At 45.0% G+C, this 18,451-nt stretch overlaps 1 protein-coding gene across 1 annotated transcript in view; it reads right to left on the reverse strand.

The window, feature by feature from the left end:
* The window catches only part of b3glcta (beta 3-glucosyltransferase a), a 106,222-nt gene that overhangs the window by 75,566 nt on the left and 12,205 nt on the right, over nucleotides 1–18,451 (reverse strand). The window contains exon 2 of the mRNA XM_052107451.1: nucleotides 11,862–11,908. Within this exon, the coding sequence (XP_051963411.1) occupies nucleotides 11,862–11,908 (47 nt within the window). The remainder of the gene's footprint in view (nucleotides 1–11,861; nucleotides 11,909–18,451) is intronic.

Below are 18,451 nucleotides of genomic sequence, written 5' to 3' on the forward strand. Positions count from 1 at the left end.
AATTTTTGTTTAAAATATAGATGGTACCAATTATTAAATTGCATTTATGACTCTAAAAAGTGTACAAAAACGTATTTGTTACAGCAGCTTTGTAGAAAATTGAAATGATGTCATCATTTGGCAACAGATTGCAAAGGGCAGTTAATGCAATAAAAATTGCATCTCTTATTTCCAAATAATTCTTCCTCAAAAGTACTACAAGAATTGTTACTGGAATGGGAATTGTTAAGGTAACCATTAAATTCCTTAAGATTCCATATGCTCCACAGAATCAGCTTCTGTGCTAGGATGTGCAGTCAAGTCGAGTGATGAAACTTCACTAATGTTTTCCCCCCACTTCCTATGGCCAAAATTGCCATATCAATTTCCTGGAAGTGCAAAAAACAGAAACTGCATCAATCACAGACATTTCTTTTAACTTGCTAAATCAGAAATTAAGGTGTTAAATTTACTATATAAATTAAATGTATTATATTATAGACAGATAGAACGACGGATAAATGGATCTCAGGTCACCAATTTCAGTGATATCTGTTGTGTTGTAGGAATTAAACATTTTCTGTGTGCTTCTCCATAAAAAAAGAATCACTTACAGCACCTTTAAGGATAACCGTAAGTGATTTGTTCCCTCTCAAGCCTGGTTCAGAGAAGGGAAATTATAATGTTTCCTCACCCACTTTCCCCAATTGCAATCTTTCTCCCTTTCACTCACACACACGGATATCTTGGTCAGCAGACACAAACAAAAGGAAGTGAAAGACAACCTGGAGAATGGAGATTGGCATTTAAAATCACTATTCACTAATATTATATAAAAAGAGAGTTCTTTGGTTATTTTGCATGATAGCTTCTATAGTGCTTCAAGGAAGAAAGAAAATGACACAGAGTTGGAATGGCATTGACGTGAGTAAATAATAACAAAATAGTCATTTTTGTGTGAACTTAAATCTTGCTTTAAGTGCTTTACAAGGTCATATGGGAATTTAATAAATTACATAATTAGAGTGCTCTCAGGCCTGTAAAATTGGAGCCCCTTTCATAGTTGATTCTGAATTGTTGAATTTTATTATAATTGACTCTACCACGTCTTGCTGTCATTATCAGAGTCTCCTGCCATAACTTCACGTTTTCAAGATGCTTCATTTTGCTCATTTCCGTTGTGCTTCATCTAGCAGTTTTGACCTCAAGAATGCTTCATCTTTGCATTTGGGTCACATTGTAGCTAACATTTCATGAAATATTTAAATGCAAGAGAAGCTGTATATTTTTACTGGTCTAACCACGTCTATATGATGCAAAAGAATTCCATAAATAAGATTTACCGCAACTCCATCTTCATCCCTGGTGAAAGCATAGTTGCAACCCCAAGGTTGAGAAGCTACGATTTAAGTGAAGAATAAAGTTTTGTTCCTTTACCAGTCCTATTGGTTACACTGCCAAGACAAGGCAGGGTTGTAACACTCTTCTGGGGGATTCTATGAGAATCATCATAAAGGACAGTTCAGCACAGATGGCGAATTGCCAGTGAAAGCACATTGAGATTGTATGCTGCAGCAGAAAGTAGCTTGAGTAACATTTGCCAGCTGGCTCTAGATATCCTTCATCTAAACCAGCACTGACAGGGCTCAACTTGTTTGAAGAGGTAAAAATGAATCACTAGTCATTTCACATGGGCCAGACTGCTTGAAACTACAGGCCAACACTTAATTGGAGTTAGGTTTTATGTGCAAGCTTGTCTTCCTGGACCAATTCAATCAAGGGAACCAACATCCTTGAGTGCACCGCCTTTCAATTTTTTTATATGCCAAGGTTGGTTGGTTCACTCTTTCTCTCTGTTCTCTCGATATATGGCAAAGCATTTCAGCACACCTTAGGACCTAGCACTCCAGTGACCTGCTGAGCCTTATTTGCCCTCCATTTTCTAAGCTATTTAGATTCAGAGTCTGGAATCCCTCCTTTAGGCTGCAAGGCCAATGTGGCTGGTAATTGAGAAAAAAGTTGACAGAAGAGATCATGCAAGATTGAAAAGCTGAAGATGAAAATCGCAACCTTTGTAGATCTTTTATGATGTGTGGGTTGTGTTGTAATGTAACTCAAATGATTTTCAGGTTGTGCATTTTATTCTCATATTTCAAGCCAAACTCTAATCTCTGACCAGTACCCAAGAGCAAGGACAAGTGTTTGTAGTGTTAGACTCTAATTTTAGCCTCACTTCTGAGATTTTTCTACATCACTTTGGCTTTATTTTCAACAAGGTAATTGTGATGGCATGCCAAACCTGAAATATCTCAGATTGACTGTTATGTGATCAAATCAACCATTTATCAGGAAGAGAAATTATCTTTGGTGGAACTCTTTCAAGCCTTTTTGCAACTTTATTTTGCAGCCATTTGAATGCAGGGCTTAATTTTTCTGAAAAGGCCGGGCACCTCGCCTCTGAAAGAAATAATACTAATGTTGTCTATAACTATATTATAATATTCCCCCAAAAATTAAAAAGTAGAGATACAGGTAGGGGTGGGGCATATAAGTAAAAATGTATATTGTATATGTATCATGATATACATATTTTTATGGAAAGTTTTCATTATTTACCACATTTTAAAAACACTAATGAATAATTCCAAATTGCCAAAATAATACAAAACTAATGAGAGATAAAAATGATGTAATAATTATAAAATAATGATTATTTGTATTGTAACCTCTGATTGGAAATCACATTCCCTTTAATGTGGCAGCATTTTGCAAACCCCAAAAGAGATGACACTTGATATTTTTTTCCCTGTTGATATTTTGTTCTGGTATATTGATTTAACCAGTTTATCACCCATCCCTTGATATAGGTTTTTAATGTTGTTCATATGCGTTAGCTTATGCCATCAAATCATGGCACATACGAAACCAAGTGGTCTGTTAAGCATCTCAAAGGAACGGTTCACCCAAAAATTAAAATTCTCTCATAATTTACCCACCATCATGTCATTCCTGATGTGTATGACTTTCTTTCTTCTGCAGAACACAAAACAATTTTTTGGAAAAATAATTAAGCTCTGTAGGTCCATACAATGCAAGTAAATCATGACTAAAACTTTAAATCTCCAAAAAAGCACATAAAGGCAGAAAAGTAATTCAAACAACTCCAGTGGTTTAATCCATATCTTCTGAAGTGATCCAGTCGGTTTTGGGTGAGAACAGATATAATATCTTCCTTTACACTGTACATCTTGCCATTTCAGTCTCTGGGCACAATCATATTTTCAAGCTTGATTAAACTTACTAGTGCTTGACGAATGCACAGAGCGCTGAGAAGTGTAATCAAGCTTGAATAATGATTGCCAAGGAGACTACTGATGTCAAGATTTACAGTGAACATTTGTATTTGTTTTCACACAAAACCGATTGGATCGCTTCAGAAGACATGGATTAAACCACTTTTGGAGCTTCAAAGTTCTGGTCATCATTTACTTGCATTGTAAGGACCTACAGAGCTGAGATATTCTTCTCAAAATCTTTGTTTGTGTTCTGCAGAAGAAAGAAAGTCAAACACATCTGGGATGGCATGAGGGTGAGTAAATGATGATGAAATTTTCATTTCTGGGTGAATTATTCCTTAAAGATTCTCTAATAGCAATGCCAGCACCATTCATTTAGATTCTTGATTGCAACCAGTAATTCCTCATGGCCCACCCCCTCAGGACATGACATCAGGATGCCTTTGAAGAGCATTGATTTAACAGTAGGAGGTTCTCAACAACTGTCCATCCTGTCATCCCAATGCTGTGCAAAACAAGCGAAGCTTCTCATCTAGCCTATTTCATGTCTGTTTCTTCTGTCTATTCAATAAAATGTCCTCCTTTGTGTTGGTACCAAGTATTGGAGTGGCTTTCCCTTTACTTACACTCATAACCCATAAATAGGTGGCTGAGCAATTTCACATTTAATTTTACAAGCTTAAAGAAAAAACGAGTGAGAAATCAATAACGAAGAGGAAATTACTAGAAACTTGTGAAGTACAAAAACATCTTCTGAACCTGTTTCAAAGTCTAAACACAAACATCTTCTCTTGGTTCTAGCATACTCACTTTCTCGTTCTCTCTATCCTGACCCAGAATGTCATGGAATTTCTGCTTAAAATGTACAAAACCTAGAAAAGCTGCACCAGAAAACGAATGCATTAACTGTGAAACCTATCAGGGGAAAGCACAAACGGCTGATGCAATAAAAGAGGAGAGTTACTTGCCGTGAAGATCATGCTCTCAGCATTTCAACTGTGAAGGCCCCTGTCAAAGTCTCTTATACTTAGACAAACTCAATGTAATGTTTATTGGTAGACAACAAAACAGCCTGACAAGATAAAGATTTATCTGCTTTCACAGAAAAAATTTGTATTGATTAAAATGCAGAGATGTATCAAATTAAATTTTTGTTTTTTGTTTTTAGCCTTTGATTATCAGAATATGGTAAACGGAAGTTTGAAAAAAAGTTTGAAAAAATCTGACATCAAGCCGAAATGTATGGTCTACCCTGCAAACAGTTTCTTAGATTTTTTGATTGTAGACAGCTTTGTTAAGTATACAAGTATAAGTTTAGAAGTATAAAAGGTTTGATTTCATTTGAAACACTCTGTAACTGTAGGTTTTTTAATTGTTTACAGCTTAGCACAACTTGGCATAATTTAACATTAATATTCAACTGATGACAATTGCAGCTGTAAAACTCTGAATGGATCAGCTATTTACAACTGCTTTAATCAACACAAGACAATCATAATTAATGGTGTTAAATATGATAACCTTTCTTTCCCCTTCTGTCGCTCTCTCCACGTTGTGTCGGAGAAGCGACACTAGGGGTCTCTCTTGAGCGCAGATATTCACCTCTGACCTATTGAAAAGGGCCAATGAGAGTTGCCAGTCAGTATTTGCATACCCGCCCCGCGATACTGGTATTTAAGCGGGGCAAATCACGGAAGTTTAGTCAGAAAATTTCTTCGAGCCGATGGTCTGTTTGCAGTCTGCTGCGAGAATACAGAAGCCTGAACGTTCCCGTTTCTCTGACGATCTGCCTGCTGTTGGATTTGACGGCGCACAACAGCGGCTTTCTCCTACTTTGCACGGCGAGTCCGACATGCTTTCCCGGGCCGCCGCGAGCGTGGGGTTGGACTGGAACCCTCCGTCCTCCCCACAGCCTTCGCGGTTGGATGATTGGTTCCTGGGGGCAGCGCCGTTCGCGGCCTCGCATCCCCCGGTCCCGTTTTCCGGAGGTGCATGATGAGCTGGCGTCTACTTGGAGAGCCCGCTCTCCGCTCGTCTAGGTGCCACCCGCTCCACTCTCTCCACCCTCGGCGCGAGAGCGCCACGGATACTGGCGCGATTCCCCAGGTCGATAGGGCAGTTGCGTACCATCTATGCCCGGTAGCCCTACCTCCTGGCGTGGTCGCCCGTACTCCCATCCAAGCCCTGTAGGACAACATCCTCGTTCAGCGAAGGTCTACAGTCGCGGCTGGGCCGCTGCCTCCGCCCTGCATGCGATGGCCCTCCTGCAAGTCCACCAGGCCAAAGCTCTCAGAAACATGCACAGGGGTGGACCTGATCCTGATGTGCTGCAGGAACTGCGCTCAGCGACCGACCTCGCCCTGAGAGCGGCGAAGGCCACAGCGCAGGCACTTCGGACAGGCGATGGCCACCCTAGTGGTCCAGGAGCGGCATCTTTGGCTCAACCTAGTCGAGATGCGTGAGGCTGATAAGAACCGCTTCCTGGGCGCACCTGTCTCCCAGATTGGCCTTTTCGGCGACACCATAGAGGACTTAGCCCAACAGTTCTCTGCGGTGAAGAAGCAGGCGGAGGCCATCAGTCACATCATGCCCGCCCGCAGACCTGCCGCTCACGGGCCCCGCCCGTCTGCCTGCCGAGGGCGTCCCCTCGCGAAGAAACCAGCTCCTGCTCCGCCTCAACCCGGGCCCAGCTCTCAGCCCCAGCGTCGAGCACCCGCGCAGGCGGCGCGCGCCCCTGTCTCCACGAACCCCCTCTAGGACCCGGAAGGCTCCCAAGCGTTCCTGAGACAGCCGACCCAGAGCCGAAGACGTTAGCTCCGAGGTGGTAAGACCGCTCCGTCCTCCGGTGGAGGGCCAGGAGGAGAATCCTTTGTTTTTCATTTGCCACACCCCTGGCGGGGGCTGTGGTACCCACATTCTCAATAAAAGAGCTATTTCCTTTGCCTCTGGGTCACCTGGCCGCAAATGCCGTTCTCGCGGCAATATGCTTTCAGATTACGACAGTCCGGTACACGGACGCGGCGATCCGCCTCCGCCTGCCCATGACTGTCCCCGGCCGGCCGGTTCAGATGAGTCCAGAGGGCGCCAGCATCAGACCTTCTCCTCAGTCACGAACCCGCCCCTGCGGTGCGCGTGAGCAAGGTAAGTGCTTTGAGTCTATTCTCAGCACCTCAGCCTCAGGCCGCAACGAAGCCGCTCGACGCTGCACTACCTGTTCCGCCCCGCTGCGAGGCCCCGCCGGGTACGTCCAAAATACTCGTCCCTTTGGTGCCCCTAGCGCAGAGCTGGGAATGCACCGGACCATTCGACTCGGTTACACAATTCAGTTTGCCCGGCTCCGGCCCCCCTTCAGGGGCGTCCGCTTTTCCGCAGTACACGGCGAGCATGCCAGTTCCCTGCGCATGGAAATCGCGACCCTCTTAGCCAAGGGCACGGTGGAGCCTGTCCCTCCAACCGAAATGAGGAAGGGTTTCTACAGCCCTTACTTCATTGTACCCAAGAAAGGCGCCGGCTTACGACCAATCCTGGACCTCGCGAGTTTTCAATCGGGCCTTGCTAAAACTCCCGTTCAAAATGCTCACGCAGAGAAATATTCTGGCTGGCGTTCAGCATCTAGATTGGTTCAGCGGTAGACCTGAAGGGCAGCGTACTTCCACGTCTCAATTCTGCCACGACACCGACCCTTCTTACGGTTCGCGTTCGACGGCCAGGCGTTTCAGTACAAAGTCCTCCCCTTCGGCCTGTCTCTGTCCCCTCGCGTCTTCACGAAGGTCGCAGAGGCGGCCCTTGCCCCGCTACGAGTAGCCGGCATCCACATTCTCAACTACCTCGACGACTGGCTCATCCTAGCACACTCTCGAGTTGCTATGCACACACAGAGACCAGGTGCTCCAGCACCTCATCCGCTTGGGGCTTCAGGTCAACTGGGAAAAGATCAAGTTCACTCCGGTTCAGAGCATCTCTTTTCTCGGGTTGGAGTTAGACTCAGTCTCAATGACAGCACGTCTCACGAGCGAGCGTGCTCAGTCGGTGCTGGACTGCCTCGCTTCCTTCAAGCCAGGCACAGTGGTCCCTCTAAAACTTTTCCAGAGGCTCCTGGGGCATATGGCGTCCTCCGCGGCGGTCTCGCCGCTGGGATTGATGCATATGAGACCACTCCAGCACTGGCTCCAGACTCGAGTCCCGAGACAAGCATGGCACCACGGCACGCATCGGGTAAGGATCACCCCCGCCTGCCTCAAAACACTCCGACCCTGGACAGACCTCTGCTTTTTACGGGCAGGAGTGCCCCTGCAGCAGGTGTCCCGACGCGTTCTGGTCACAACCGACGCCTCCGGTCGGGTGGGGTGCCGTGTGCAGCGGGCACGCAGCAGCGGGCCGTTGGAAAGGGGCCCGCTGCGTTGGCACATCAACTGCCTGGAGTTGCTGACCGTCCTTCTTGCTCTCAGGAAGTTCCTCCCGTTAGTTCGGGACAAACACGTCCTCGTGAGATCGGACAGCACCACAGTGGTGGCGTACATAATTCGCCAAGGCAGCGTACGCTCCGCCACATGTCACAACTTCGCCCGCCGTCTCCTCCTATGGAGCCAGCAGCGACTCAAGTCGCTGCGTGCCACTCACATCCCGGCAAGCTCAGCGTCGTAGCGGACGCGCTATCACGACAACGCCTGCCCGGCGTGGAAGCTTCACCCCCAGTCGGTCCAGCTGATTTGGGAACGGTTTGGCAAGGCCCAGGTAGACCTGTTTGCCTCCCAGGAAACCTCCCACTGCCCGCTCTGGTACGCCCTAACAGAGGCTCCCCTCGGGACAGGCGGCTGGCACACAGCTGGCCCTCGGGGCTGCGCAAGTACGCATTTCCCCCAGTGAGCCTTCTTGCACCGGTGCTGTGCAAGGTCAGGGAGGACGAGGAGCAAGTCACGTTAGTGGCCCCCTACTGGTCCACTCGGACTTGGTTCTCGGAACTCAGACTTCTCGCGACAGATCCTCCCTGGCAAATTCCCCTGAGAAAGGACCTCCTCTCTCAGGGACGGGGCACACTCTGGCACCCGTGCCCAGACCTCTGGAACCTCCACGTCTGGTCCCTGGACGGGATGCAGAAGAGCTAGCCGGCTTACCGGCGACCGTTGTGAATACAATCAACCAAGCCAGAGCCCCCTCTGCCAGGCACCTTTACGCCCTGAACCTTGTTCGCAGATTGGCGTTCTTCCCGAACTGAAGACCCGCAGAGATGCGCAATCAAGTCAGTGCTCCTGTTCCTACAGGAGAGGCTGGACAGGAGGCTGTCCCCGTCCACCCTCAAGGTGTATGTTGCCGCCATTGCCGCCCACCACGATCCTGTAGACGGCAAGTCTTTCAGTAAGCACGACCTGATCCTCAGGTTCCTGAGAGGCGCTCGGAGGTTGAATCCCTCCCGGCCAGGCCTAATTCCCTCCTGGGATCTCTCGGTAGTCTTGGCAGGACTCCGGAGACCTCCCTTCGAGCCGCTTGAATCAATTGGACTCGGGGCCCTCTCTCTTAAGACAGCCCTGCTGATCGCGCTCGCCTCTAACAAGAGGGTCGGGGACCTGCAAGCGTTCTCTGTCAGCGACACTTGCCTGGAGTTTGGTCCGGCAGATACGTCTGTGATCCTAAGACCGCGACCGGGCTATGTGCCCAAGGTTCCTACCACACCCTTCCGAGATCAGGTAGTGAACCTGCAAGCGCTGCCCCGGGAGGAGGCAGACCCAGCCCTTTCGTTGCTATGTCCAGTGCGCACCCTGCGCATTTACCTGGACCGCACACAGAGCACCAGATGCTCTGAGCAGCTCTTTGTCTGCTTTGGGGGATGGCAGAAAGGGAATGCCGTCTCCAAACAGAGGCTCGCCCACTGGGTTGTCGACGCCATCACACTGGCTTATCACACCCAGGCCGTGCCCCTAACCTTGCGGGTCCGAGCTCACTCAACAAGGGGTGTTGCGTCCTCGTGGGCACTGGCCAAGGGCACCTCCCTAGCAGACATCTGTAGAGCCATGGGTTGGGCAACATCCAACACCTTCGCGAGGTTTTACAACCTCCGCATTGAGTCGGTTGCGACCGTTGTGAATACAATCAACCAAGCCAGAGCCCCCTCTGCCAGGCACCTTTACGCCCTGAAGTGGCGCTTGTTCGCAGATTGGCGTTCTTCCCGAACTGAAGACCCGCAGAGATGCGCAATCAAGTCAGTGCTCCTGTTCCTACAGGAGAGGCTGGACAGGAGGCTGTCCCCGTCCACCCTCAGTCCACCCTCAAGGTGTATGTTGCCGCCATTGCCGCCCACCACGATCCTGTAGACGGCAAGTCTTTCAGTAAGCACGACCTGATCCTCAGGTTCCTGAGAGGCGCTCGGAGGTTGAATCCCTCCCGGCCAGGCCTAGTTCCCTCCTGGGATCTCTCGGTAGTCTTGGCAGGACTCCGGAGACCTCCCTTCGAGCCGCTTGAATCAATTGGACTCGGGGCCCTCTCTCTTAAGACAGCCCTGCTGATCGCACTCGCCTCTAACAAGAGGGTCGGGGACCTGCAAGCGTTCTCTGTCAGCGACACTTGCCTGGAGTTTGGTCCGGCAGATACGTCTGTGATCCTAAGACCGCGACCGGGCTATGTGCCCAAGGTTCCTACCACACCCTTCCGAGATCAGGTAGTGAACCTGCAAGCGCTGCCCGGAGGAGGCAGACCCAGCCCTTTCGTTGCTATGTCCAGTGCGCACCCTGCGCATTTACCTGGACCGCACACAGAGCACCAGATGCTCTGAGCAGCTCTTTGTCTGCTTTGGGGGATGGCAGAAAGGGAATGCCGTCTCCAAACAGAGGCTCGCCCACTGGGTTGTCGACGCCATCACACTGGCTTATCACACCCAGGCCGTGCCCCTAACCTTGCGGGTCCGAGCTCACTCAACAAGGGGTGTTGCGTCCTCGTGGGCACTGGCCAAGGGCACCTCCCTAGCAGACATCTGTAGAGCCATGGGTTGGGCAACATCCAACACCTTCGCGAGGTTTTACAACCTCCGCATTGAGTCGGTTGCGTCTCGTGTTTTGTCAGGTCCGAGCCCGTAGAACTCGGTAACACGTAGACCGACCGGCCGGGTGGATCGCTTGCGCCCAGCGCCCTTTTCCTGACGTCAAGGTAAAGTAGTGCGCCTTCTTCCCAGGGCGCCCCACTCCGAGTCGGGACCCTGGTCGATTCCTCCCCAGCCCTCCGGGTCCAGCGGTTCAGCGGAGGAACTCGCCGACCCAGGCCACTCGCGGGTACCCTGATGGCTACCCTGTACTGGTATAGGTGCTCCACAGGTAAGGCCTCCTGCGTGGACTCCCCTGTGTGTAATTCCACGGTTCTGTCCCCTTACGAGCGGACCCCGTGTCTCCCTTAGGCAGTTATAGCTGCCCGGTCGCCGTGCTGTAGCAACTCCCCCCTTTCGAGGCTGGATCTACCACCGCACCATACTTTCCACACGAGCCCTAAGACGGCCGTGTGACGTGTCTACCACTTTTCCTCCCGAGAAAAAGGGCAGGTGTGGTCTCCGCAGGGTCTGGGTAAGACCCCCTTCCCTATATGCGTGTAAGGGCCCCGGCCGTGATTGCTCTATGCGAGAAACATAGAGAGAAAAGAGGCCCAGCCAGGCTGGCCCGTTCCCATGTTGGCAAACATCGCCTTGTTCCCCCCCCTAGGGTAACTAGAAGGATGCCAATGTTCTTATGGGGCATTGGGGAAGGGTACGTGCAGCCAGGTACAGACGATGCGCGGCACTGGATGAAATCCCTGCCCACCTCTGTATCGGCGGTTCACGTACACGGTTCAGCGCATGGCAAGATTGGAATGGGTCTCCTAGTGTCGCGTTACGTATGTAACCTCCGTTCCCCGAGGGAGGTAACGACACGTTGTGTCTTTCCTCCGCCATGTCGCTGAACTGAGCCACTGTTGTGGCCGGACCATTTCCGGCTCCTCAGAAAAATCCTGACTAAACTCCCGTATTTGTCCGGCTTAAATACCCGTATGCGGGGCGGGTATGCAAATACTGACTGCCAACTCTCATTGGCCCTTTTCAATAGGTCAGAGGTGAATATCGGCGCTCAAGAGAGACCCCTAGTGTCGCTTCTCCGACACGACGTGTCGTTCCCTCCCTCGGGGAAAGGAGGTTACATACGTAACCAAACGGTTTTTTATTATGTAAATTATGTTATGTAAAACATTTGAAAGGATGCCAGATTTATAATTAATTTGTAATAAATTACCTTTTGGTTTTAAAATAGCCATCACTACATTATATAATATGTACAATTTTGGGGATGAATTTCAAAAGCAAAAAATAAATAAATAACTATAATGTGTTTTATATATATATATATATATATATATATATATATATATATATATATATATATATATATATAATGTTATATAAAATTACTCATACTGTGATACAAGATTTTGGTCATAACACCAGTGGTATGCCAGTGTTGGAGAAACAAAACTTGAACAAGGGACAATGGTTCTTGAGAAGCATACAAATAAAGAAAGAGAACAGCAGATATTACAGGTCTAGAATTTGAAACACAAACATGCAGTGATCCTTACCTTTGTATGACTCTCCCCGTCATCTCCCTTTGCATTGATGAAGGGCACTGGAAAGGAAACCAAACAGAAAATGTCAGGCATTTACAAACAGAGCCCAACAATGAAAGCAGTCATCGAGCCATTTAAGATGCTGACAGAATTGTGAGCCAAACATATGAACTGGTCTAAAAGTCTCATGTAGCCAGACTTTTGACTAGATAGCATAAGGTCTGGTCCACATTGCAGCTGATTATGGTGACTGTCCATAGTTAATTTTGTTGAACTAGCGCTTGCCAGATCAAGAAAGGGCTTTCTAGTTTTGTGCGCAATATGTATCAGACAGTCAGCGAATGGACTGAGGCTGAGAATAAAATGTCTATAATTGTATGTACACATTAGGTGGTGCTCCTTTAAAATAATGAAGAGGGAGTTAAAAGCTGCCTGATTAGAGCATAATTTGTTACCCCTTTAATCTGTGCCAACTGTTAGGGACTTCTGTCTGCATCACGTGTTTTGCAAAGTTTTTAATTAGAGCATGAAGCTCAAATTACATTGCCATTGATCCAGAGGAGAGAGTTGCTTTGCAAAGAGCATCTAAATCGATACAAAGCATCAAAACAGCGGTTGCAGGGATGACTTTTCATGGCAGTGAAATCGTAGGGAGCAAGCTTTGACTTCTGAGAATAAGGCAAGGTTCTGGCCATTAAGCGGTCTTTGCTCAGTACATAATTGCATCTTTTACTTGTCCGCTTCTCTGGTGACATGATCAAAGTCAGGCTATGACGATGTGCTTTAAAACTCCAGATTAACTCGTATAAAAGGCATCTGGTTTACTTCACAAGGCCATCAACAAACTGTGAAATGTTCTTTGATTTCTTGAGGACTTTACTGCAGCTTCAGAAGACACCTTTGGGCCAGTAGTTGGTGAGATTTTTATATTGCTTCTTTATTACTGGCCCTCTATGCTTGTAACTAAATTATTTATGGAGTCCAGATTTCTGCAGATGTCCAAAAGAACATGCAAGGCCTCCAGTGAAAGTTCAGCATTGTGAAATTGGGGCCAGAAACTTTCATATAAATTTTCAAATGTTGCCAACATCTTAAAGTAATATGCAAAACTATCTTTAGTTACTTTCCATAATGGTATGCTCAGTAACTTAAACAAGCATAAATGAATGACTGCGAGATGCGAACTTCTGTGGCTCCATTGCAAATGTCTTAATGCTGCCTAAATACAAAAACATCTATAAATGCATTAAAATGGACAGTGTAGGCAGCTACACTCTAACACTTGTTTAAAAAAACAAGGCTGGTAAACTTAATCTTAAAGGCAACTGGAAGTAAATCTAGATTTGCAACATTAAAATTCAAAGCTAGCTCACAAATGAAGAAACATCACACTATTTTACAAATGAGGGGACTTGAAAGGTCATGTGTAAATGTAACTTGATTATTGGTGCTAACAGTGTGAGTGATTCTGAGGTCCTAATTATTCATTTGAGTAAAAATAACGCTACTGAAAATAACTGACATAAATAAAAATGTATAGTGGTGCATTTGCACATTTTGTATGTGGTTGATCTATTAGTGATAGACCCCCATATTGACCTAAAAAAAACAGAAATGTCCATTAAAAATCCAGGTCATATCAGTCAACCAGCCAAGTAACTACAAGATCTATCCAATCAGCCATTTACAGTATCGATCCATCCAAGAACACTTCTCAAGCCGTTACTTTTTCTTTTCTCACAAAATGCACGCCATTAATAATAAATTATCCATGGTTGAATGGCTTCACTCTGCCCTGAACATAATTGCTGTTCTTTTTTTTTTCTCACAGTGGTTGAATCATAAAAAGGCAATGGAATTTTCAGCATAAAAGTGGATAAACTGAGAACAGGCAATATATAGGTTTACTGTCTCTGTGAGATAATTCTACCAACAGTTTAACCAATTGCATTTGGTTGTTAATGACTCTTTGGCTCTGACTGTCATCATACTAGCTCCACTAATGTGTACTTCTTTCTCAGCAGCAAGAACTAGATCAAAAATTCACCTCAAATCTACTGTTTTGTATTAGTCAGAGTGCCACGGCTGCAAAAGAAGAGTAATCCAGAAGACACATAATACGACACCTTCCTGAGTGCACCATTAAAATGATTGTAAAATGTAAGAAATATGTTTTAATACAAAGAGCTGTGTGCATTAAACAGACAGTGAAAACAGCACTCAGTTGCTTTCGTCCCCACTATTCTGATGCTTCACAGCATCGTCTTAAAAATGAAGAGGAACCATTATCAGAAACATGACACATGAATCCTAAATAAATCATTCTGAAAAAATAAATTAGTGAGAAAACTAAGAAGTGAGAAAATGGGTTTCAGCAGAGAAAAAATCTGTTCTTTCAGCATCACGACAGGCTGCATTCTCACTTAGCCTGTCAGGGTGGATTAAATATGCAACATTTGGCTTAAAAACCTTGGCTTCCCAGGAACACATCCAAGTTCACTCCTCGTTTTCTGACATCTGTCGCTAACATTCAATCTTTTCATGGAGATCCCCTGAGGAGGGGTGGGCGAGAAAGACATGTGAGGGCCATTTGCCATGTCTGTGAGTACTACTTGCGTGTAGTCGCAAGGGCTGCTGTGACTACATCACTATGCAGCAAACTCCTTTATATGCAGTCTTGCTTTTGACAACTGCAGGCTATTTTCATCATACAAATCCTGAGAGAAAATAACTTTTGTCTGAACTGACATCTATGGACATTTTTCTGATGTCTCTGAGATAAATGCAGAGAATAGAGGCTCCCTTACATGAAGAAGAACAAAGAGAAATGGGGAAATTAGAAGCTCTGGATGAAAGTTCTTCTAGTGTTTTAAGCGTTAGTGTTTTAGCTTTTAATCAAATTTCAGAAATCAATTATTTGAAAAGTACATTTGTAAAACTAATATGTAGAGAAAGACAGAATGGATGCAACTGATGTGAACGCATACTTCGTTTTGGAAGCTGAAATTATGTTTAAACTTCTTTTGATCATATAAAACCCTGTCAGTGTGTCAGAAGATGCATTAATTTGTCTTGTTCTTTCGTCCAGGCCTCCAGATTCGTCCATTTCCAATTTCCCATCCAACCACTGCTTGCCCGAATCACACAGAATTGTTACTGCAAACTTGTCTAAAATTGGACTATTGTCCTCAGAATTGCCTTTTTTTTTTAAAGGAGGAAATTAGATTCCAAGTTTCAATGCGAGCAGTCACTTTGGTTTGGTTCCGGCAGCCAAACATATTGTTCATGCATGCATGCCGAATTGTGCCTGAAAGTCTTTTCAAAGCCATGTCTTCACAACATTTTCTGCACATCACGTTCTTTGGCAGTGAGTAACTAACTGCATAAATCATTATTCCTCTTTTTACTCTAATTATTCTTCTGGTGTTAAAGAATAATAATATCCTCATTGTGACAAGGGCCAAACATTTTTTCTTTTTAAACAAAGTAGGTGTCATTGTTGTGTAATTTTAGGTAATCTTGTGCTACTGTTTTCTAATAAATTGTCTTTTTGGAGTAGGGAGTAACTTTTGAGCTCTTTCCGCTCAATGCCAGCGTCATGCATCACTTTGCCCTACACATGATAAGTGTTGCAGAAACTGCCAAACAAGAAAGCAGTAGGTGTGCAAAGTAAACATTACAAAAATTAGCTAAAAGAACTAAGGTCTATGGATGCTAGGAAACAATATGGTAAACATTTATAAATACAAAGCAATTATGAAGCATTCAATATCTCTGCATGAAGTTTAACAGTTTAAAATAATTCTTGAAGATTTGTACTCTGAAATACATAATTAGTGAGGTAAAAGTGTGTTTGAAAATCACTACGGTGTGAAGTTAGACCCAAGGATGGATTAACCATCAGGTCGATTGGGCCGTTGGCCAGGGGCCTCTAAACCCAAAGGGCCCTGAGCTCTAAATCAATTATTTATTTATCTTGAGATATCTATTATAAATCCACGTAAATGTCAGACTTATGTGAAATAACATTTGTTTGGCCGAATGCATGCTGGACAACAGCAGCGTGAGCATAGACACTCGAGTGTGCACTCCGGGAATCTGCGTCTCACAGGTACAGCGCGTTTATTTGATGGACAACAGAGAACAGCCTCTAATTTACAAAACTAATTTACAAAACGCTTCCAAAGATAAGGTGTTTACCCTGGCTGTGTACAAACTGATTGTTTAAATTCATATAAGTGACAGAATTCGTACAACAGTATGTAGGACTTTAAAATGTTTAAGTCTTGTATGCATTTAATGTTTAATGATAAAGCAAAAGATGCCTTAATGGTCATTAAAGGTCAACAGCAACAGGGTCAAATCTGAAAATGTTTAAACATTGAGCACCACGTTACAACCCTTAAGGGAAGCACAAGAGAGCACCAGGGGCAACACTGACACTTTTCTCCATACAGTTCAATGGCTAACGCTGACACGTCATGAGATATGTGGCAGCACTTAAGCTTCAGCACTATGTCTGAAAGTTAAAAAGTATGCCTACATTGGTTAATTTATTTTAAAACATCAAGGAAAATAAAATTTCTTATGGTATGAACCCTTTAATAAAAAATGTCAAATTAATTAGTGTACCTTTATCAAAAGTTATCAAAGGTGTTTTACTCAATATACTTTGTTTAACAGTTGGTAATGAATCTACAACTGTTAAACAAAGGAGGGAATGCATAAAGAGAGCAACAATTTTCAAGTGTGTAGCAAGCAAAAGCACAGTTACTCCTTACACCTTTCATAAATCACTACTATTCACTGATATTTCTCAGAGAAGCCCTAAAAGCTTTTCTGAAAGAATTACATTAATGGCATGTATTGCTTAACAAAGACATTCATATTACTGCCACTTCACTAGTGTTCCTGTTATTAGATGATAATAATACTGTTCACAATCTCTGGATTTAGTCAGTGTTTATTAAATCCCTTATGTTCAGTACCAGGCCCTGATGTGATGGCCAGAATCAGTAGGGGCACTACACAAAAATTATTTCTAAAAACATGAGTAAATCTGAGAGCCCTTTTAAACTATTGCTGATATTTAACCCAAACTATTTTCTTATAGCATTTCATTCAAAGTGAGTGGATCATTTTAAAACAGGCAAAATATCATAGATGTATAAAGCTAATATAACCTGAAAGGATCATAACATATTTCTCCTCATCTTTCACATCACTTCACAATCTCATTCTGAAAGTGGAGGAATAGCATGAAGTAAAAAGCTTTTTTGATGACCTGTCAGTAAGAAAAATGGAAAACTTTCAAAAGAAGCAGCTGTCAAAAAAGGCTTGGTTGAGAATGTCAAACCTAATAATCTCATCAAGGGCATGTGGTAAATTTATAAGACGCATCTTCTGTTCTCTTAAAAAAAGGAATATTGATTGCTCAAAAGATCTGGATGAAAGAACCGTTTGATGACATCATGAGCAGACCAGAATTGTATTATAAGTAGGGCTGTCAATCGATTACAATTTTTAATTGAATATATATATATATATATATATATATATATATATATATATATAATAAAAAAATATTCAGATAATCAAAATGCATTACATTCTTGTGGTAGAAGAGTTTATCATTTGTAAGACAATACAAAAAGCAGTTTTATAATACAATGTATTGTTTACTACTGTTATGATCCCGTGTTGTCCGTCCCGTGTTCTCCGTTTTCACTTATCACGTTCCGCGTCACGATCCCTTGTTGTCTGTACCGTGTTTTCTGTTTCACCCGTCACTAGTCACGTCCATGTCACGCTCCCTTGTTGTCCGCTCCGCGTTTTCTGTCTCACCGCTCACGCTACCTGTCATGTCTTCCTTGTTGTCCGCCCGTGTTTCACTGTCTCTGTGAAAAACTACACTTCCCTTCTTCCCGTCTTTTCCGGCCCCGTCACTGTGTTATTGTCCGCACCTGTCCGTCATTTTGTCATCACCGTGTCTCGTTATTTAAACCCCGCTGTTTTCCCTTCCCTTTGTCGTGCGTTGACATTTCTTGTTTGTTCTCCTGTTCGCTCATGTTTATGTGGATGTTCGTTCGTTGTTGCCTTGCCCTCCGTGGATGTTTACTCAACCCTCGTACCCCTTTGGATGTCTTTCGTGTTTTAGTTTAATTTTCCCATTGTGGACTTTCATTTGTTCCCGTGTCTGTTTTAGTTGTCTTTATAAACAAAAACTGCGTGTGGATCTGACCCACCTGTCTGCCTGCTCCTGCTTCCCACACTAACGTTACAGAACGCACGACCAAAAGAATGGATCCAGCAGTTTTACAGGCAAACTACCGGCTGCTCTGCTTGCGACAGGGGGACCGTCCCATAGAAGATCACATCCAGGACTTCCTTGCTCTGGCAAACCACTCCGACTTCCCGGACTCTGCCCTGGTGGTTTTCTTCTGGGATAACCTGAACCCTACGCTGAAGGAGCGGTTGCCTCAGGCGATGTACGGCTGGACCCTCTGCGACTTCCTGGAGGCGACCCTACTGGTGTGCGGCTCTCAGTTTACTGTGGGCGTTTCCAAGAAGGACTCAACTTCACCACCCGCAGCAGAGCCCCT

The sequence above is a fragment of the Xyrauchen texanus genome, chromosome 36 (assembly GCF_025860055.1).
Source record: "Xyrauchen texanus isolate HMW12.3.18 chromosome 36, RBS_HiC_50CHRs, whole genome shotgun sequence".
Classification (NCBI taxonomy): Eukaryota; Metazoa; Chordata; class Actinopteri; order Cypriniformes; family Catostomidae; genus Xyrauchen; species Xyrauchen texanus.